This window comes from Panthera onca, chromosome C2 (genome assembly GCF_046562875.1).
Source record: "Panthera onca isolate mPanOnc1 chromosome C2, mPanOnc1 haplotype 2, whole genome shotgun sequence".
Classification (NCBI taxonomy): Eukaryota; Metazoa; Chordata; class Mammalia; order Carnivora; family Felidae; genus Panthera; species Panthera onca.
In genome coordinates, this window is record NC_138347.1 from 45,824,548 (window position 1) to 45,848,069 (window position 23,522).

Below are 23,522 nucleotides of genomic sequence, written 5' to 3' on the forward strand. Positions count from 1 at the left end.
TGTACTAAGCAAAAATTGAACTCAACCTAAGGACGGAAAATATCAACTCCAAACAGGAAAAAATAAGTCTGTCCACTAATGTTTTCTGAAACATAAGATTTCTGCTTAACTCTAAGGAAAAAAAAAAAAAGTCATTCAGGCTATTCAGAAATTAGCTTCCATGTCTCATCAAAATGAATCACAACAGCGAGACACAAAGAAAAGTAATACCTCCCTGTAAATGCATTTACAGTCAGAAGTTAACGAGCCAGAACATTTAGGAATTGGGTCAAATCCTATCTATATAATAAAAATTTCAGGGTGAAGGAAGACAGGAACTTATTTACTGAACACCTACTATGTGCGAAACATACATAGTTTTTTAATCTATTCAATCCTCAAAACTGCCAAATGAGATAATAGTGTATTTTTGCAAGTGATGAAGCTGTAGCATAGAGAAGAGTTAACTGGCCTAAGGCCACACAGAAAGAATATATCCGTACTCCATTTTTTTCAAGAACATCTGTAAGTATTTTGAAATATACAACTGTTGGGTTTTTGGTTTTTGTCAGTTTTAGCCTTTCAAGTCATTTGCACAGAACCCCACTCTTTTTCATTGTAAAATAATCACATTTGCAAATTTGGAAATGTCACAAAACAAAACAAACCAACCCACCCACCCTGTAGTCATTCACATAAACACTTCCATCAATAATTTTATGTAACTCTTCCAGTCTCTTTTTTCACCCTCCTAGGCCAAAAATCAGGCAGGGTAGTAAACATAACACTAGCTGGAGGTGGGGGGAGAGGGGGCTGATGGTCCATACTCAAGGCCAAAAAGGAAACCAGAGATGAAAACTCATCTGAAGAACGTTTTAAGCCATGAAAACCATTCATCGGCCCTGGGACGGAGGTAGGTTAGGCTGACTGAAAAATCTTCAAAATTACTCCCAACTGTAGTCTGTCCTTTGGAAAGCGCGGTTATAAAAATGTGAAGAAATGCGTATATCCAGATATTTTCAACTGGACTATCACTGTAAAATCCCAGTGCAATTTAAGGTGGTTAATGTTAAGCATTCAGACTATTCCTTTTCTGAACCACCTACCGCCTTGATTCTGGGGGCAGTAATCTAATCAGATTATGACTAGTGGAAATTTCCTCAGGAGATCAGAGAGCTAAGAAGCCAGAGTACAGGCATACTTTCTCTGTCGAGTAATGCTTTCGCCTTTTTACACTAGTTTCTCTCCACTCCCTAACATTTCTACTTTCCAGGACTCCAGAGCCTGAGGCCTAACACAGCCCGGAAAGCCTCGGTTCAAGGGGCAGCAGGGCAACTCCGGTGCACGCCTTGCCAGAGTGGGCACAGTTGTGTCTTTCAATCGTTGCCATCACGCTGCCGCGCGTGCCGGGTAAACACACATAGGTTTCTTAGCGCTCTGGCAGCCACAAGAAGGGCCAGCCCCAAAGGGGTGAAATTGCTGATACTCTCCCGAGAGCCTGGGAGAAATCCGGACGGAAAGAAACGCCCACAGCAAACGCCAGGCCAGGAGCATCCCAGCAGGCTGTGCGCGCTCCTACAACTCCCATCATGCTCCATCCGGGACAGCACTGCTCCTCGCAGGAAGGCGGCACTTCACCCCGCCACCTGTCTAAACACATTCTTTAATACTCCTCGGTGTGCCTCTGGCATTTTCCGGTGCTCTTCAATCCCATAAACAAGAGCACCAAGTCAGACTTCCTAAAACTCCAAGGAGGCGTGGCTTCGGGACCGGAAGAACGTCCGGTTGCCTAGGGAACGCTACGCGCCTAGGCGCCTGCCCAGCCACTGATGCTCCGGCTGTGGCACAAGCTACCAATTCACCGAACTTGTAGAAGCGGCTTTGCTCAGGAGCAGGGATTCTTCCAATGGAAGCATAGAGAAGAAGGCTGAGAGACGCCCGATTCTTAACCCAGAGACGGATACGAGCGAGTGGCCCATTCCTGTACCTCTTCAGCTCCTGGGCCCGCAAGACCAACCTCAAAGACCAGGTATCTTCCTGCCCCCTATCTGTAGCCAGCCCTGCCACCATCGCCACCACTCCCGCCGCGTTTTAGAATTGCGTTTTAGAATTGCTTTCTACTCTTTCCTAGTTTGTTTTTGTTTTTGTTTTTGTTTTTTACTGTGTACCTTGTTTCTAAAGTTTAAGAGGTGGAAAAGAAAAGCTGGTTTATGCGGTTAGTATAAGGGACCCCAGAAAACTCGTTGAACTGGGTTGGGCATATGTTTGGTTTTAACACCGCCCAGTTTTTTGTTTTTATTTGGTTTGTGGAAAACGTAATTGAAATTTCATCATTAAAAACTAAAAGCCTAATAAAAATGCCTGAAGTACTAAGAGTGAGCTATAATTCACTCTAGGAATACTTCTTAAAGTTTACAAAGTACCATTCGTGGTGTTTTCTCTGCCCGACCACTATCTCTGAGGCCTACCTTCCAAGCCCTTTACTGTCTGTGGATAACATCCTAATTCTTCAAGACTCTTCTGGCAACAAGTAATCCTTTAGAAGGAATCTCAGATCACAATCAAGAGAATTGATTGGCTGGTGTGCAGAGAGAGGAAAACAATAAAACAGTAAGATAATAAACTGGAAAGGTAGATTGGAGCCACGCTGTGAACCTTAAAAGCTATGGGAGAAAGTTTGGGCTTTATTCTGAAAGCCAGTAGTTCTCAATAGTAACTGTACATCAGAAACACTGTGTAACTTTTCAAAATACAGATGCTCTAATCCCTTCATCAGAATTACTTCAAGTAGTTGATTCCCCTGTGCAGCAAAAGTTGGCAGGGCTTTAGACATAGTGAGCTACAGAAAACTTTAATTTTATCTCCCACTGTGCACATAGGGCATTGTAAATAAACGTTAAGTGGCTTAAATTGTTATCTTTTCTTCTTTCATGCCTGCAAAAATTAAACTTACAGAAATGAATGATTACTAAGAAATAGAAGCATGTGTAAGGCTATAATTATAGCTTTTAGAACAACTGACTTCTAAATTGTATGCCCCCAAATATTTCATTAACAAGCATTAGGTTTGATAATCCATGAAAAAGGGTTGGAAAATCACAATCCAGGGTTCTATGGAAAATTGAATGAATATTCAAGTATCAAGCTTTTGACAGTCAGTGCTTTATAGTGGATGCTCAAAGGAGGAGGATGTGAGAAGTAGTCATTTTTTTAAAAAATCTGTTCAAATTGTATGAAAAATGGAAAACAAGATATTGCCCTTATATAAGCATGTTTGGTACAATAAATAACAAAGTAAGTAATAGCAAATCTACTTTCAATTAAAATGGTCTGTGTGAATTGCTTCATATCAGAAGGCTAACTTAAAGTAGATTCTACAAATGCTCCTTAAGTGGAGATTTAAAGGAATTGATGGAGTGAGAGTTGAATCTCCAGCACAAGGAGAAAAGTGGCACAAGTGGATTACCTGAGATCAAACCCATCCCTTGGATAAAACAACTGTGGCTCTGTTTTATAGGCCCCATGCTTATGTGGGGCATTGTACCTTCTCTTTTCTGAGCATCATTGGAATTCAGTTTTGAAATTTCCGTATGATCCCCCAACAGGCCTAAGCAAAATCGATGACACAGCCTCCTTTTGGATGCACTTGTCTTGGAAACCTCATCATTTAAGTTGCTGCAAGCTCACAGCCTTCAAGGAATGGCCTTGCCTAGGATAGTGTGGGTTAAAAAGTACTGAAGGAGCTGGGGAATGACAGGCTTCTGGAACCTTAGATGGAGATGAGAATAAATCAATTAAATGAGATGACTATTTAGAGAACTCAGAAATGATGGTTAAAATAATAGGAAATACTTTGGACACAGGCAGATTGCAGTTGCTGCTATAGCAGTCCGGGCAGCAGTTGAGAGCTGACAACAGGGATATCTCTCTTCTGCCATCACATTATAATGTTTTGGGGAGGGATGGACCCAAAGGGAGCACCTTTGGAAAGTTTCATTTGGAATGTTCATAGCAGGTTATGAACAAGCAATATGTCTAGCAATGTATATTAAGATAAATATATCTGTTAGGATTCTTTGTTCCTATTGATAGAAAATGCAACCTAAGCTGGATAGAAGCAAACAAACAAAAACAGTAAATTTAATAGTTCAGATTATTGCATAATACAACAATGGGCCTGGCTTCAGAAAAAGATTTAGCCAGTGGCACAAATAATGTAGCTAAAATCTAAGTTTTTCTCTCTCTTTTTTTTTTTAATCTGCCTTCTAAGCTTCCGCATTAGGCTTAGCATGAACCCCTTTGCCCATTCATTGTTCCAGATTTCCAGAAAAGGCTGCATATATTTTCAAGATCATAAGTGGCATAGTCCACACAATACTGAGTTTAACCACATTTTCTTCTTAAATATTATAAATTACAATGAGAAAAGTACAGTTATTTCAAGGGCATTATTCTGTGTGTTACCTAGGGTTGTAAGCTGCCAATCTGCATTTCAGTTAAGGCTCCTTTGTGATAATCAGCTTAAATTCTGTTTACTAAATACAGAGCTACATTGACATGGTTTTTATCATTATGTCTTTAAATTATTAAATTTTTGATGCACATGCTCATATTTTCCTTACCTAAAGTGCCTGTGATTGATATATCATTTTTACTTTCTGACTTGCAGCTGGTTTGTAAATATTTGAATCACATTATGGGATTGCTAGACAGACTTTCAGGCTTGCTTGGCCTAAGGAAGAAGGAGGTTCATGTTTTGTGCCTTGGGCTGGATAATAGTGGCAAAACAACAATCATTAACAAACTTAAACCTTCAAATGTAAGTATCTTTTTTAGATGCTTTAAGTATTTTCTGCGAGAGAAAGTTAATATGCGGAATTATTTTGTTTGCCATCATTACTTCAGATAATCATGTTATGAAATCCTGTTAACCTTGTAGTACCTTAAAGTAATAAATGTCAGGGTGCCATAATTTGCAGTGTATTTTATGCAGGTATACATTAGTAATACTTGTCTTGATAAATATGTCTTGATAATTATTTAAATTGGAATATTTTCCAAATGTCTTTTTTTCTCTAAAGATTCTCACAGATTTGCAAAGTTTACTCTTAGGTAGCATTGCCTTCTTTTTGGCTCTTTCTTAATAAGCAGAGGGAAAGGTGAATCATTTTTATGGGTTCTATGGATAATTAGACAGTTTACCAGGAGTGTAGTATACCTATCAGTAGTAGTAAGCAGAATGACTTTAAGTCATAGAAGTAATAAGTATATGAAAATATAATTTTAATAACTGTAAAATATATAAAGCTATACATTCAACACATGGTACATAAGTTGAAGTTAGGTTCTGCTACACATAAAGAAAACCCACATAACAGTGGACTAAATAAGTAAGAGGTTTCTTTTTCTGTCACCTAAATAAGTCCTGAGGAGGTATTCCAGGGCTGCGGTCAGTTGTGAGATATCCAGGCATCTTCCATCTTTCTGTTATGCTATTCCAAGTGCCTGGTTTTCATCTTCAAGATCTCCACATGGTCACCTTGGTTAACTATTATATCTGTATTCTAAGTCACCAGGAGGAGAAAAGAATAAGCTGAAGGAATAGACCTTCTTCCTAAATAAGCCCTCTTTAAAGAGCTTACCCAGAAGCACAAACTGATGATTCCTAACTTAAATTTCATTGGCTACCCCTAACTATAAATAAAGCTGGATTTTTTAAAGTTTATTGATTTATTCTGATAGAGAGAGCGAGAGAGAATGGGGGGAGAGGGAGAGAGAGTATTAGACTCCTCACTGTCAGCGCAGAGCCTGTTGTGGGGCTCCATCCCCCAAACAGTGAGGTCATGCCCTGAGCCAAAATCAAGAGTCGGCCACTTAACCGACTGAGCAACCCAGGTGCCCCTAAGCTGGATTTTTTTTTTAAAGCAAGGCATACTGCTGCTTCCAGGAATAATAAGGATCCTGTAAGTATAGAAAGAAGGAGAGAATGGATATTGAATAGACAACTAACATTTACAGTTGTAAATACACTTATTTAGGTAAAAGCCATTAGTGAAAAATGTAGAGTGAAAAAATAGACTGCATACAGATGGGACAAAAAACAAGCTCGTACTTTTAATGACTAAATGGCTAGAGAATGGGAAATATTGCTCCTAAATATAGTAGTTGAAGATGAATTTTATTGTCTTCAAATAATGCTTCAGGTTGGGCAGAATAGACAGCCTTACTACTACTCCATTTTCTTTTGCAACAGCTTTAGTTTTACTTCTGTTTAGTTGGAGATTGCTTTGGAATTACAAAAACACCATTATTTCTTTTTTTCTGGTCATTATTCCCTTCTACACGGATGAGTTTGCCACAGAAAAACAACTAACTGCTGGTGTATCTTCAGGTTGGAGATAGTTTGAGGCAGCCAGGATAAGAAGTCTAAGATGGATTTGGAAGGCAATTTAGTTAATTTAAGGAGTTCGCCACTGAGTTGGGAGTCAGCTCAGGCATACATGCTGAAGTCAGGCAGAGATCAAAAATACCACCTTTGGGGTGCCTGGGTGGCTCAGTCCATTAAGTGTCCAACTTCAGCTCAGGTCATGATCTCACGGTTCATGAGTTCGAGCCCCACATCAGTCTCTGTGCTTTCAGTGAAGAGCCTGTTGGGATTCTCTCTCTCCCTCTTTCTCTGCCTTTCCCCTGCTTGCATGCACTCTCTCTCTCTCAAAATAAATAAATAAACTTAAAAAAAATACCAGCTTTATTTAAAAGGTTGATTTTGGAGGGTGAGGTTAGGTCTGTTCAGAGGAGTTGCTAACACTCTATTGTATTGAGATTGGCCTCCCAAAATTTCAAGTTTTCCTCCTCAGGAAAAAATCCTACTCTTCTAGGTTTATTGAATGGCTAAGATCAGATGAGAGTGCATGCTTGTGATAAGCATGTGGCTTGTGATAAGCATGAGGAAAGAGAGGAAGAATGAAGAATGCTCAGTTCACTTCACAAACTGGGCAAAGGAGTAATTCTTTTCCCATGGAGAGGAATAAATTGGTGGAGGGGAGATTGAGAAATAAGGAGTATCATTTAATGAAGTTTTCTCTATATGAAGACAGGAAAAAAGAGATTCTTCCCCAATAAGGCAAAGATCAGGTCAAAAAGCCCACATACGTTGGAGTCTATCTCTTGACTTTGTGATTATACGAAATTTCTTTATCAGTCCTTCAGAGGAAGATAAAGCAACCTACCCAGTTGGATCGGGTCCAGAATTGAATTTAAAGAACAGTGAGTATATGTTAAAAGTAGAGCCATACCCAACTGTGCCTGGGCCCATAATCAGTACTGTGGATCAGCTATCAGAAGATCCGTATGGGCAAATGCTTAAACTCAGTGACTGGTGACCTGCATTTCTGTGGGTAAAGCTGTCAGCAATAAGCGAACAAGATTATAAGGAAATTTTTTAAGCAAAGGCCTATTCTGTCAGAGGTGTTTACACTTTTCTCCACATCAGCGAATAGCCTCAAAGGTAAATTTTTTTGTTTTGGTAAAACTGGTCTCAAATAAGTACAAAATTATTGAAACCAGAGCCACCATTAATAACCACAAAATGGACCAGTCCCCCAATGTCTACTGTACTCACATTGGGAGAAATAACATTAAAAAAACAGAATAGAAATTACAGTTTCTTTTTCCATCCTCCCCAACAGTATAGTAATCTTATGTTCCAAAATATGGTTATTACCATAGGAAGAATCTTCCTTGGTATGGATGCAAACAGCTTTCTTACCTGAACAAGGATATTCTTTTGAAGACAATGGCTCTTAGTTTTTAAATTAGCTATGGATTTGTTTTCATAGTTTCTTTTGTCATTTCTAGGGATTTGGGTCAAAAAGGGAAGGAGACAGCATGCTCAGTCTGGATCTTAAAATAATCTTTTTTTTTTTTTTTTTTTAAAAAGAGAGCACATGAGCAGGGCAGGGGGCAGAGGGAGAGCGAGAGAAAGAAAAAGAGCAAGAGAGAGAATCAAGCAAGCTCCACGCTCAGCATGGAGCCTGATGCAGGGCTCAATCACACAATCCTGGGATCATGACCTGAGCTGAAATCAAGAGTCGGATGCTCAGCCATCTAAGACACCCAGACACCCCTGTGATCTTATAATACCCCCATTTCAGACTGGTTTTGTAACCTGTTAACCCTGCCTAACACACCACATTAGTCAGGAAGAGCCCTTCGGAAAACCTGGGTTCACAACCAGTAACTAAGGTTTTTTAATTAATCTTCCATTGTTTTCCAACATCCCTGTCTCTCTGTTACCTCTGGTGAACTACAAAACTAGCCTAGACTTGCTATACAGCTATTTTAAGGGGATGATCACCTACTTTCTAACACCACTTCCTGAGATTTAATCTTTAGGCAACTACCCTGTCTCCTTGAATAACTGACCTCTAGATCCTAAGAACACAGTAAGTTGCTTTGCTTTTTTTTTTTTTTTTTAATTTGGTGCTAATAGCCAAAAGACCACTTGAAAAAGGCCCCCAATCTCTGTCAAGGGTATAGATAATAACCCTTGTTTCCTCAGTGTCTCTGTACTGAAGAAATCTCTTGTGAGCTTACATCCACTATTAGAAACATTTTTAAAAGTTTATTTATTTATTTTGAGAGAGAAAGAGAGAGAGCATGCCCACACAAGTTGGGGAGGGGCAGAAAGAGAGAGGGAGATAGAGAATATCCAAGCAGGCTCTGGGCTGTCAGAGCAGAACCTGACACAGGGCTCAATCCCACAAACCACAAGAACATGAACTGAGCTGAAATCAGTAGTCAGACACTTAACCGACTGAGCCTCCCAGGTACCTCTAGAAAGATTATTTTTAATGAATTAAGTGAATTATAGAAATCTACAATGCTCTATCAAGAAACTTCTTGCAAAAGAATTTGCAAATCTTATTTTATAGTAACGTCTCTTTTTTTTTGTCTGTGGATAGAAGCAGTTTCTAGGTAACTAGATACTTCCCGGCCCCAAAATGGCTTTAAGCTATCTTAATGCTTATTTATTGTCAATGTATTGAGGTTGCTGGTGTTTTCTAAACTGATGAATGGGGGTGGGGAGGCATTTTAACCTGATCACTGGAGAATCTGGTCTTAGCTGTATTTTCTTAGAGATGCACTCTATAAATATCTTTCTTTTCCAATTCCCAACCACCCCCCCTTTCCCAGCATAAATGCCATTATACTACCACATCATCCTGATTTGTATGATTTAAAACAATCTGAAATATCTTGCATGTTTGATTGGTAGCTTGTTTATTAAATGTTTCCTCATAAATTTAAATTCCTTAAGAGCATATATCTCATATTAATCAACACTAAATCCCAAATAATATTGCAAGGTATATAAGTGTATTTTGGGTGAATGGACTGATGGGTTATTTTTCTATTTTCATTTTTGGGCAGGGAATGATGATTGATGGCACCAAGGTTATCATGTTTAGTAGACCAACCAAATAGAATCCTCTCTCAGAAATCCTGTTCTATTCTTGTTAACATTAGTCTATCCTTGGGCTGTGTCAGATAGACTATTCCACTGAGGTGATAATTCCTATACTCTTTGCTTGCTTTGTACCATTCCCTGAGCAAGTTAGAGAATGACCAAATGTATTTGTTCCTATATAGAGCAGAGGACGATTAATGTTGGAGATCATTCTCTAGAAGAAAATGAATCCTGCTTGAATCTGGAAGCACCAGCTCACATACCTTGTTTTATCCTAATTAATTTGTGGAATTTCTTCTTTCTAATTATCTTACATTGCAACTTTAGAAATGATGGGAAGAAAAGAAAGTTGATTAATTTTATCCCTGTTAATTAAAACAGCAAGTTAAAAGAGAAGATCTGGAAACAAAGAGTTTGTGCAGAAGCTGGGTGATTGTGAAGAGACTAGGCAAATGTTCTAACTACAGTTCAGTGAGGATAGGGCTATTCTTTTGAGGTGTATCTTCTGAGATTTCTTTTTAAAAAAAATTTTTTTTAATGCTTATTTATTTTTGGGAGAGAGACAGAGCACGAGCAGGGGAAGGGTGGAGAGAGAGGAGACATAGAGTCCAAAGCAGGCTCCAGGCTCTCAGCTGTCAGCACAGAGCCTGACATGGAGCTCGAACCCACAAACCATGAGATCATGACCTGAGCCGAAGTCGGACACTTAACTGACTGAGCTGCTCAGGCGCCCCTGAGATTTCTTTAAACATTTAACTTCCTTGCTTTTTTATTACTGTTATATTTTTCCTGATAATAATAGCTGATGATTTTATTATGATTGTGATCAAAATCAAAAACCAAAACAGTGGGTTATTTAGGGACAACAAAAATTAGGAAACTGTTTAATCCAAAGTTTGTTTTGCAGTGAAGAAACCCTAAGATCTGAGGCAGGACTCTGAATCGCAGGAAATGAATTCTAACATAAACAGAAAGATATTTTTGGAAGAATATAGGCAGCTCATAAGAAAGAAAAGCTGAATAAACAAACTTCAGAAAAGCAAAACCGGGCATCTCTAGGGAGGCCTTTTCACTAGCACATTGCTACTAAGGTGACTAAGCTCCAGTGACTTTTCAGCTTCTGTCTTTGCATTTGAATTTTAAATTTCCAGAAGCAGACTACCAAATTAAATGTAATGGTGTGAGGCAACAGTTTTCTTTCTACTCCTGCTGTTTTCACACAAAAGCAACATGATGAACTAAAGGGTGATCTTTTTTAAGTTACACTGTGATTGATTGCATGGAGAAAGTTGGAAAGAGACTGAAATCAGTGACTATAATTATATTTGTTGAGTATTTACTATGGGCCTGACACCGTATTGAGTATTTTGCATTCATTAACTAATTTAATTCTCATGATAACTTTACAAGTTACAGATAATAACAGATTTCACATTTGAGAAAACTAAGGTTTGGAGAAGTTAAGTAACTTGTCTAAGATAGCATATTAACAATTAAGAGTAATTACAAGTTTTTTGTAATAAAGCAAAGCAAGAAGTGAGCCTGACAGAGCCTGACATGGGGCTCAATTTCATGAATTGTGAGATCATGACTTGAACCAAAATCAGGAGTCAGATACTCAACCAACTGAGCCACCCAGGCACCCCAGTTTAAGGCACTTTAATTGCCAGTTTAAGTCACTTAATTGACTTTCTAACATGTCTCCTGCTGTACTTTTGCCCCCTTGTATCTCTTCACACAGAATTCCCCACCATGACCTTCGAGGCTCTACCTCTCTTTATTACATACAGCTCTCTGCCTTACTCAGTACATTTTAGATATACAGGTCTTATACTTTACCTCAGTGACAAGTTCCTTCCTGCATTGGGGTCATTGCACTGGCTAATTCCTTTGACTGGAATATTCTTTGCCAAGATCTCGTCATAGCTTTTCTCCTTTTTGATATTTACTCTTGGGTCAGATGTCACCTCCTCAGAGAGGCTCTTCCATGCCCCATACCAACCTCCTCCCCCATTGCCTCCCATCCCCAAATCACCTTTCATTGTACTTATCACTGCCTGAAATCGTGTTCATTTGTAGTTTACTTGATTATTGCTGTTTACCTTCTTTAGATAATAAGCTCAGTGAGAGCAGGGGCCATGTATATTCACCATCTAGATATGAGAACAGTCCCCTATAGTATATAGAAACTCATTAAGTATGTGGTGAAAGATTACAAAGTCCTGTATGTGAACTCGGAATGACTCATCAAACCGCTTTAAGGCTGTGGTAACTTGCAGCAAGCCACAAAATATGAATTAAGACATACACATTATACAGATTCATATTAGTAAACCTTAAACTTCTGTAAAGCATTCACACACTGTGATCCCACTGTAAAAATTATAATTTTGTTTAATTCTGTCATCTCCTTAGTGAAAAATTTTGGAATTGGATATTGGATATTTTTTTTAACCTGAGGAATAATTCATCTTTGGTAATTGCAAATTTCTAAATTTGTCTTTTCTCTTAAAGGCTCAATCTCAAGATATAGTTCCAACCATAGGATTCAGCATAGAGAAATTCAAATCGTCCAGGTAATTCACTTTATTATGCTTGTGACTAAGAAGTTTTGGGTGGAAAAGTGATATTAGATCTACCTCATCATTCCTTCTACTTTTAGAAAAATTAATTTGTTGTTTCAGAAATCCATAAGTATTAAAATATTTGTACCACTACCTGTGGATTATTTTTCAGAATTTAGAGTTCAGACAAATTCTGATAATCTCTCTAGCAAGGAAAACATTTTTTATATGTTACTCATTGAAAAATATTTATATTCAAAAATTTATCTTATGGGACTTGTACTTGAAAATTGATTCAAATTGCATATTGTATATCCAAAGGTGGCTTCTTTGAAAAAATTTAAAATTTTAAATAGAAGTGACACCTTAAGTTAGTAATTTATAAGGTAGTCATTGTTTTGTTTGGTGTTTGATTTTGTTTTGTTTTTATTGTCTTTTTCTGTAGTTTGTCTTTTACAGTGTTTGACATGTCAGGTCAAGGAAGATACAGAAATCTCTGGGAGCACTATTATAAGTAAGTATGTTTATGAATGTTAGTTAACTAGATGATTATATTTTAATAACAAATAACGATTAACAGATAAATCCAAAAGATTACATGGGCTAGGTTGCAATGTTTATTTTTCATATAATTTAAGCACATTTTCTAATTTAAAAAGATACATGATCATACTTTATATTATTTTTCAAAGGCTTCAGGCCCTTCATGACTTTGGTTCTTTGCATATGCTGTTCTCTCTGTTTTTAATGCCCTCTTTTATTTTGTTTAAAGTTAATATAGTCATGCTTTAAGGCTAACTCAAAAGTCACCTCCTCTGTGAAATTTCACCATGTTGCCCAGGTATTCTGTCCCCAGCATTCACATAGTACTTTGCCCATTCACACCTCTGTAATCATAATTCTTAGGTCTTAAAGTCCTGTACCATACCTGCCTCCATAGTGAGAGTATGAATTCCTCAAGAGCAGGGATTATTTCTTATTAAGGTTTTTTCTTCAAGGCCAAGTATGATGCTGGACATATACATCAGTACATATTTATTGAATAAATTTAGTTAAAATAATAGTCCTAACAGTTGATCCATTTTTCTATAACCAATTCTAAACAAGATATTTTTCAGCATATGCACATCAAGTGCTCACTAATCACTGCAGATTATCAAGTTACTAGGATCCAAATGTATTATATCCTCTCAAGATTTGCATGTGGTATTAAAATGAATTCATTAACTTCTATTATTGCTAGGACTCCTTCATATATAAGCAATGTAAATTACTTTTGGAGTCTGAAATTATAATCAGTATCGTTTGACTAAATGCCCTTTTGTCATTATGAACTCTTGTTTTCAATGGTTATGACATGACTGCCAGATCTGATTTTAATTTTTTTTGATTAATTCTTTCCTGCAAATGTGCAATAAAAAAATACATAGAAAATAGTACTTTAAAAAAAGGAAATGTTTCTCTTTTTTTTTTTTTTTTTAAGTTTATCAATTTATTTTGAGAGACAGAGACAGTATGAGTGGGGTAGGGGCAGAGAGAGGGAGAGAGAAAATCCCAAGCAGGCTCTGCACTGTCAGCACAGAGCTTGATGTGGGGCTTGAACTCATGAACCGGGTGATCATGACCTGAGCCCAAAACCAAATGTCGGATGCTTAACTTACTGAACCCCCCAGACACTCCAAAAGGAAATGTTTCTTATTTTAATTCCTTTTTCTTCAAAATCTTTTTGGAAGAAGTTAATTATGAACACTATAGATAAATTGTAGGTTGAAAAGTGAATATGGTTACTATGGAGAAGTTTATAATAATAGTAAATTTATATCTTGTATCTCTATATTTTTCTAATTATGAAAGAACAAATTCATTTTAATCTGTTAGACTGAAAGAGGTTAAAAAGATTAAGTGTACTGTTGGCAAAACAAGTCATTCTTATGGTGGGAATGTAACATCTTTTTCAGGGAGATTTACCAGTATCTGTTAAAATGAAAAATGTTCATGCCCTCCAGCCATCATTTTGCTGCTTGAAAAGTATCCTATGACTAACACTGGTGGGCAAAGATATACACTGAAAATTGTGTGTTGAACCCTGTTTATAATGACATATCTCAATTATAAAAAGAAAAATAGTATTCTTAATAAAAATATGTGCTTAGTATATATAGAGAAGAAAAAAAATAGGTGGAATGTACACCTAACCATTAATAGCATTTGTTTTGGGAACAACAAGATTATAAGGGAAGTTTACTTTGTCATTTATATGATTCTATAATATTAATTATTATATAATTTTTGCATCTTATCCTTATAATATGAAAAAGTAATAAAATATAAAATATAAGGAGTGCACTTTTTTTAATATTTGAAAAATATAGAAGAGAATATACAAAAGTTTTCCATAAATCTCACTACTAATAAATTTGCTATTGTTAATCTTTTTTGTATATTTCTTCTTTTTTAAAATATAAAATACACACTTTACATAATTGAGAAAGGAACATTATAAATTGCCATATATAGTTTTTTATCCTGCTTTTTCAGTTAACATTCATGATAAGAATAAATCAGGAAAAACATACAAAGAATATAACTAATGCATGGCTACCTGTTATTTTTTCATATGCCTATGTCTATTTTTTTGGTCATTTTTCTATTTTTGGACATAAAGGCTTTCCTCAGTTTTTGAAGATTATAAACAGCCCTTCAGTTAACACATCTTTCTGCATAAATCTTTGTCATAGTCCATGTTTCCTCAGAATAAATTTCAGAAATAAAATTACTGGTTCAAAGTGAACATTTTTAAAGCTCTTGGTAGATCTTTCCAGTCATATCAATTTCTATGGCTACTACTAATAAATGACTGGTGATAATCTGTATTCATTTTTTTTAATGGTAGAAGAAATAGAACTAGAAAGTTGTTTTATTTTTATATTCGTGTGATTACTAATGACATTGAACTTTAAGATAATAACTTACTACTAGAATAAGTGATTCACAACAAAAGTATAAATGTCCAGTAAATATATGAAAAGATATTGAACTTCACTAGCAATTAATGAAATACAATGTAAATATGCTTTTAAAATGGCAAAAATGGAAAACTGTTAAGAAGCCATACAGGAAAGGGGTGGGAAAAGTACTGATATTAGTATAAGTATGATGTTGATAAAGCATGTCTGGAATACAATTTGTCAGTGTTTATCTAAAACTTTTAATTTTGTATATATTCCTAGAAATTTTAGTCCTAAGAACAAATCTTAAAGTATCAAAAAATTTAAAAATTGTATTTAGGAGGATGTTTATTCCAAACTTTTTCATAATCATGAAAATTAAGAATAATCTCTAAGTCCAACAATAGAAGTTTGGCACAGTATTTGATGACACCATGCAATGAATGGGTCAGAGGGAATCAGTGACTTTTTTTTAAGGGCCAGTGAGATCTATAGGTGAACCCTTAAGCCAGTTCAGTAGCTGGTTATCAGTAGATGGTTATCAGTTTAAAAAAAAAAATCAAATTGAATAAAATAAAAGCTATTTGTAATTATTTCCAAAAACTTATTTCAAATATAGTTATGTATACTTATGTGTCCTCTTAATGTAAAATGTATTTATCACTATGGTTAAGGTAAAAAATACTGGTATAGTGTTTCATGTTTCATACAAAGGTAGCTCAAACAAGAGGCGCCTGGGTGGCTCAGTCAGATAAGTGTCCAACTCTTGATTTTGGCTCAGGTCATGATCTCATGGTTTGTGAGTTTGAGCCCCGCATCAGACTCTGCACTGATGTGTGGAGCGTGTTTGGGATTCTCTCCCTCTCATTCTGTGCCTCCCCTGTTCATGCTCTTTCTCTCTCTCTCAAAATTAAAAAAGCTCAAACCATACTGCAGAAAAAGATCACGGAAATGTTTATATATCAGAAAGTCAGGATGTAAAACAGCAAGATTCCATTTAAATACAAATGTAGATATTCATATGTGAGTATACACAAAGAAAATGTCAAAAATGATTTACACCAAAGTATTAATAATGATTGTATCTGTGTAATAGAATTATGATTTTACTTGTGATTTTTTAAAATTATGAAATAACAAGTCATTAAATTTACCATATTATCAACCGAGAACAAATTACTTTACATAAAATATGACTAATGATAATATATTAATCACTCATATAAACTAATAAATAAAGAGATAATACACAGGTTAGGAAATGCAGATGAATACTAAATATGGAAAAATGTATGAGTTTATCGTTAATTTTTCTCATTTTTTATGTTACACAGAGAAGGACAAGCCATTATTTTTGTCATTGATAGTAGTGATAGATTAAGAATGGTTGTGGCCAAAGAAGAACTTGATACTCTTCTGAATCATCCAGGTATGTTTGTGTGTTTGTGGCATCTGTGCTTGAGGGTCTGTTTACATGAGATGTTTTGTTCTTTAGTGTTGGCAGAAAGTGTTACTGGTGTTATGTAATTATCTCTATTTTAAAATTTTTGAATTTTTTTTGAAATATAATCAATACAGTTTTATATTAGTTTCAGGTGTACAATACAATGATTCAACAATTCTAACAGTAATGAGTATATTACTCCCCTTTATTTTCAATTTTAAAATATAGTAATTATGCAGAACTTATATCTTTACCTGTAGCACATTATATATGTTTTTTATTTTATTTTTTTAAATTTTCACGTGTTTTGCTTTTGCATGTACTTTTTAAAATTTTTATTTAAATCCAAGTCAGTTAACATATAATGTGATAATGGTTTCAGGAGTAGAATTTCGTGTTTCATCACTTACATATAACACCCAATGCTCACCCAACAAGTGCCTTTCTTAATGCCCATCACTGTTTGGCCCATCTCCCACCCAAAGCCCCTCCAGCAACCCTCAGCTTGTTCTTTATTTAACAGTCTCTTCTGGCTTGCCTGCTTGTCTGTTTTTTATCGTATTTTTCCTTTTCCCCTATGTTCATCTGTTTTGTTCCTTAAATTCCACATATGGGTAAAATTATATGGTATTTACCTTTCTCTGACTTATTTCACTTAGCATAATACATTCTACTTACATGTCGTTGGAAATGACAAGATTTCATTCTTTTTGATTGCTGAGTAATACTCCATTGTGTGTGTATGTGTGTATATGTGTATATACATATATACACATATATATATATATACACATATATATATATATACATATATATATATATATATATGTATATATATATATATATATATATATACATACATACCACATCTTCTTTATCATTTGTCAGTCAGTGGACATTTGGGATCTTTCCATAATTGGGCTATTGTTGATAGCGCTGCTATAAACATTGGGGTGCATGTGCCAATTTGAATCAGCATTTTTGTATCCTATGGATAAATACCTAGAAGTGCAATTGCTGGGTCATAGGGTAGTTCTATTTTCAATTTTTTGAGGAATCTCCGTACTGTTTTCCAGAGTGGCTGCACCAGTTTGCATTCCTACCAGCGGTGCAAAAGGGTTCCTCTTTCTCCACATCCTCACCAACATCTGTTGTTTCCTCAGTTGTTAGCTTTACCCTTTCTGATAGGTTTGAAGTTGTATCTCATTGTTGTTTTGATTTGTATTTCTCTTATGATGAGTGATGTTGAGCATCTTTTCATGTGTTTGTTAGCTATCTGGATGTCTTCTTTGGGAAAGTGTCTGTTCATGTCTTTTATTCATTTCTTCACTGGATTATTTGTTTTTTGGGTGTTGAGTTTGATAAGTTCTTTGTAGATTTTGGATACTAACCCTTTATCTGATATGTCATTTGCAAATATCTTCTCCCTGGTTGCCTTCTAGTTTTGTTGATTTTTTCCTTTGCTGTGCAGAAGCTTTTTATCTTGATGTTCATGTTTGCTTTTGTTTCCCTTGCCTCCAGAGACATGTCTAGTAAGAAGCTGCTGAGATCAAGGTCAAAGAGGTTGCTGTCTGTGTTGTTCTCTAGTATTTTGATGGTTTCTTGTCTTACATTTAGGTCTTTTACCCATTTTGAGGTTATTTTTGTGTATAAGAAAGTAGTCTAGGTTCATTCTTCTGCACATCGCTGTCCAGTTTTCCCAACACCATTTGCTGCCTTTATTCCATTGGATATTCTTTCCTGCTTTGTTGAAGATGAGTTGGCCATATGTTTATGGGTCCATTTCTGGTTTCTCTGTTCTGTTCCATGAATCTATATGTCTACTTTTGTGCCAGTACCATACTGTCTTGATTACAGCTTTGTAATACAGCTTGAAGTCCAGAATTGTGATGCTTCCAGCTTTGGTTTTCTTTTTCAGAATTGCCATGGCTATTCAGGGTCTTTTCTGGTTCCATACAAATTTTAGAATTGTTTGTTCTAGCTCTGTGAAGAATGAAATTTCAAAGGTTTTGCAGTGTTTTCCAGGTTGCCCCAAAATAAAAATACCCTTTTTTTTGGTTGCATAAAAAGAATAGGTGTCAGTAGCCAAAAATATAGATTGATAAAGAAGAAAGGAGGAAGTAAAATTCCATGTATTTCACCATGTATTTAAAATTATTTTGGTTATGGGGTGCCTAGGTGGCTCAATCGGTTAATGGCCAACTCGATTTCGGGTCAGGTCATGATCTCACGGTTTGGGAGTTCAAGCCCCACGTGGAGATCTGCACTTACAGTGAGGAGCCTGCTTCGGATCTGTCTCCCTCTCTTTGTCGTTCCCCCACTTGCAAGCACATGCTCGCCCTTTCTCTCTCTCTCTCTCTCTCTCTCTCTCTCTCTCTCTCAAAAATAAACATTAAAAATAATAAAATAAACAATAAAAATTATTTTGGTTGCCATTTTTTCATACATGTATGTATATATAGGTATGTGCAATCACAGCATTTCATATATATTTTTTCTGAGAAATATTTTGAAATAGATCTTTTACGTTTTTAAACTCTAAATGCCAGCCTCTATCCCCTTTTAAGATACCAGTATTAACAATTTGGTATTTTTTTTCTCATTGTTATTTATTAAAATCAGATCATATTCTCTATACTCTTCTGATCTGTCTATTCTCAGATAACACTGAATGATGGAAATCCTTTCAAGTCAAATTGCATATATGTAATTAGTCTTTTTAACGGTGCCTAATATGCCATACTATGAGTGTACCACATTTATTCTATCATTTACCAATTGATGGATATTCTTTCTTTTTCTCCACAGTACAATTCTCCAGTAAGTATTGTGGAACTCTGCATTAATAGCTTTACTCCTGCAAAAAGATTTTAAGTGGTCTTTGTGCTATGACTTTTAGGAAGAGGTGGTGGTTTAAAAGAAGTGTAGATTTATTAGGAATAGAATGGGAAGAGTGTGGGGCTTTCTAATAATTCTTCCTGCTCAACAACAATCACTGGTATTTTTATCAGACAACCTAAGCTTATTCAAATATTTGGGGTAATAATTATCTAGCTCGTACTTTTTATGTGACTTTTTCACTTTTAAAAACTTAGCAATCTTTTATCAGGGTTATCTGCTTTTCTCCATTGTATATTCTTGCCTCCTTTGTTGTAGATGAATTGACTATATAAGCATGGATTTATTTCTGGACTCTATTCTATTTCATTGATCTATGTATCTATTTTTCTTTTACCAGTATGATACTGTTTTGATTACTGTAGCTTTGTAATATAGCTTCAAATCTGGGATTGTGATACTTCCAGATTAGTTCTTCTTTCTCAAGATTGCCTTGGCTATTTGGGGCCTTTTGTGGTTCCATACAAATTTTAGGATTATTTGTTCTATTTCAGTGAATAATACTATTGGTATTTTGATGGGGATTGCATTAAATCTGTAGATTGCTTTGAGTAGAGTGGACATTTTAACAATATTAATTCTATCCATGATCATAGTATATCTTTCCATTTGTTTGTGTTGTCTTCAATTTCTTTCATCAGAGTCTTACAGATTTCAGAGTGTAAGTTTCACCTCCTTGGTTAAGGATTTTGTATATTAAAATGCAATATGTGTTACAGATTTTTGTGTATATATATAACAAATATATAGCAAAATTTTGTATATTAATTTTGCCTCCTGCAACTTTACTGAATTCATTTATTGGTTTCCAACAGTTTTTGATGGAGCTTTTGGGTTTACCATATATAGTATGTCATTTGCAAATAGTTAGTGACAGTTTAACTTTTCCCTGCCAGTTTGGATACCTTTTATTTCTTTTTGTTGTCTAATTGCTGTGGCTAGGACTCACAATACTATGCTGAATCAAAGTGGCAAGAGTAGACATCATTGTCTTGTTTTTAATTTTAAAGGAAAGATGTTCAGTTTTTCATCATTGAATATGATATTAGCTGTAGGTTTTTCATGTGACCTTAGTATGTTTAGGTGTTCTCCCTCTAAACCCACTTTGTTGAGGGTTTTTATCATAAATGGATGTTGTATTTTATCAAATGCTTTTCTCCATCTATTAAGACGATCATATGGTTTGTATCCTTCATTTTGTTAATGGGGTATATCACACTGATTTATTTGCTAATATTGAAACATCCTTATGTCCTTGGAATAAACCCAACTGGATTATGGTGTATTATCCTTTGTTGAGTTTGATTGTCTACATTTTCTTGAGGATTTTTGCCTCTGTGTTCATCAAAGATAGTGGCCTGTAATTTTTTTTTTAGAGTGTCTTTCTCTGGTTTGGGTATTAGAATAATGCTGGCCTTATAGCATGAACTTGGAAGGTTTCCTTCCTCTTCTACTATTTGGAATAGTTTGAGAAGGATAGATATTAACTCTTCTTTAAATGTTGATAGAATTCACCTGTGAAGCCCATTGGTCTCGGACTTTTGTTTATTGGTAGTCTTTTGATTTTTTTTTTTTATTCAGTTTTGTTACAAGCAATCAGTCTGTTCAGATTTTCTATTTCTTCCTGATTCAGTCTGGAAAGATTATATGTTTATAGGAAATTAATCCATTTATTCCAGGTTGTCTAATTTGTTGGCATATAATTTTTCATAGCAGTCTCATAATCCTTGACATTTTTGTGGTGTCTGTTCTTCTCTAATTTCTGATTGTACTTATTTGGGTCCTTTCTGTCTTTTTGTTTCTTGATGAGTTTGGCTAAAGATTTATCAGTTTTGTTTATCTTGATTTCATGATCTTTTGTGTTGGTTTTTTAGTCTCTATTTCATTTATTTCTACCCAGAACTTTATTTCCTCCTTTTAGTAACTTGGGGCTTTGTTTGTTGTTCTTTTTCTCTTTCTTTTAGATAAAGGCTCAGATTGTTTGAGATTTTTTGTTTGTTTGTTTCTTGATGTAGGCCTGTATTGCTATAAACTTACCTCAGAACTCCTTTTGCTGGCTTGGGCTCCTGGGTGGTTTAGTTGGTTAAGCATCTGACTCTTGATCTCAGTTTAGGTCATGATTTCACGGTTAATGGGATTGAGCCTCGAATCAGGCTGTGTGCTGACAGTGTGGAACCTGCTTGCAATTCTCTCTTTCCCTCTCTCTCTGCCCCTTCCCTGCTCTTTCTCTCTCAAAATAGATAAACATTAAAAAAAATTGCTTTTGCTGTTTCCCTAAGATTTTGAAGCATTGTGTTTTCATTTTTGTCTGTAGGTATTTTTTATTATTTCCTTTTTTATTTCTTCATTGACCCATTCATTGGTTGTTTAGCCTCCATGTATTTGTGTTTTTTTCTGTCCTTTTTTTTTGTAGTTGATTTCTCGTTTCATACCAATGTGGTCATAAAAGATATAATATGAGTATTCTTAAATTTATTGAGACTTATTTTGTGACCTAACATGTTCTGTTTTGGAGAATATTCCAGGTCTACTTGAAAAGAATGTGTATTCTGCTGTTTGAGGATGGAATATTCTGTATATATCTGTTAAATCCATCTGTTAAACCCATCTATATATTTGTTCAGTGCCACTGAACAAAGTTCCTTATTGGCTTTCTGTCTAAATGATCTTTCCATTGATGTAAATGGGATCTTAAAGTCCCCTACTGTTATTATATTACTGTCAATTTCTCCCCTTTATATTTATTAATATTTACTTTGTATATTTAGATGCTTCTGTGTTGGGTGCATAGATATTTACACTTGTTATATCCTCTTATTGGATTGATTTCCTTATCTTATTTATTGCTTTTCTATGTATTTTGTTATAATCTTTGGTTTAATGTCTATTTTATCTGGGGCCACCTGGCTGCCTCTGTGAGTAAAGTATGCGACTCTTGATCTAATGGTTATAAGTTCAGACTGTACACCCACGTTGGGTATAGAGATTACTTAAAGATAAAAAATATTTAAAAAATGAAAAATAAAAATAAATAAAATAATATTTATTTTGTCTGACATAAGCGCTGCTACCCCAGCTTTCTTTTGCTTCTATTTGCATGGGAAATCTTTTTCCATACCCTCATTTTCGGTTTGTATGTGTCTTTAGATTCTGAAGTAATCTCTTGTAGGCAGTGTATAGATGGGTCTTGTTTTTTTTTTATCCATTCAGTCACTCTGTATATGAACTTTTTAAAATTGATGTATAAGTTGTGTATAGTCAAATGCTTAGATCTTGATTATATAGTTCACTAATTTTGACTAATGCATACACTCATGTAACTACACTGCCTATCAAGAAACATTTTCATCACCCCAGTAAGTTCTTTCACACTCCTTCCCAGTCAATACTCCTCACCTCATACCAGAGAACTTCTAATCTGATTTCTGTCGCCAGATTAATTTTGTCTATTCTACAGTTTCATGTAAATGGGGGAGGGGGAACACATACATTTTTGTGCATAAGTTTTTTTATTTGGCATAATGTTGTGGAAAATCATCTATATCGTTTTATATATCACTTGTTTATTCCTTTTTATTGCTATGTAACATTCTGTTGTGTAAATATCCAACAGTTTGTTTATCCAGTATCCTGTTGATTGACATCTAGACTGTTTCTAGGTTAGGGCTATTATGAATAAATCCAATATGAACATTCTTATAAAAGACTTTTTTGTAGACATGCTTTCATTTCTCTTTGAAAAATTCCTAGGAATGATACTGCTGAGTCATAGGATAGACATATGGATCATATTTAAAGTAACTGCCCTTTGATTTTTCAAAGTGGTCATACTATTTTACATTCTTAACAACATATATGAGAGTTCCAGTTTCTTTACATCCTCTCCAATGATTGATGTTATAATATATTTTTTTCACTTTAGCCTTTCAACAAGGTGTGTAATAGGATCTCATTTGCTTTTAATTTCTATTTTACTGATGATTAAAAATGTTGATCACTTTTGCATATTTTATTAACCATTCTTGTACATTCTCTTGTAAAATTTCTTTTTAAAAATATTTATTTATTTTGATAGAGAGTGTGTGCAAGTGGGGGAGGGGCAGAGAGAGAGGGAGAGAGAATCCCAAGCAGGCTCCACACTGTCAGCACAGAGCCCAGTGTGGGGCTTGATCTTACGAACCATGAGATCATGACCTGAGCTGAAATCAAGAGCCTGATGC

At 35.3% G+C, this 23,522-nt stretch overlaps 1 protein-coding gene across 1 annotated transcript in view; it reads left to right on the top strand.

Moving 5' to 3' along the window:
• The first annotated feature begins 1,578 nt into the window (after nucleotides 1-1,578).
• ARL6 (ARF like GTPase 6) overlaps nucleotides 1,579-23,522 on the top strand; it is a 40,228-nt gene continuing 18,284 nt past the window's right edge. The window contains exons 1-5 of the mRNA XM_060640199.2: nucleotides 1,579-2,008; nucleotides 4,649-4,798; nucleotides 11,963-12,024; nucleotides 12,458-12,526; nucleotides 16,295-16,389. Coding sequence (XP_060496182.1) covers nucleotides 4,676-4,798; nucleotides 11,963-12,024; nucleotides 12,458-12,526; nucleotides 16,295-16,389 — 349 coding nt within the window. The 5' untranslated portion in view covers nucleotides 1,579-2,008; nucleotides 4,649-4,675. The remainder of the gene's footprint in view (nucleotides 2,009-4,648; nucleotides 4,799-11,962; nucleotides 12,025-12,457; nucleotides 12,527-16,294; nucleotides 16,390-23,522) is intronic.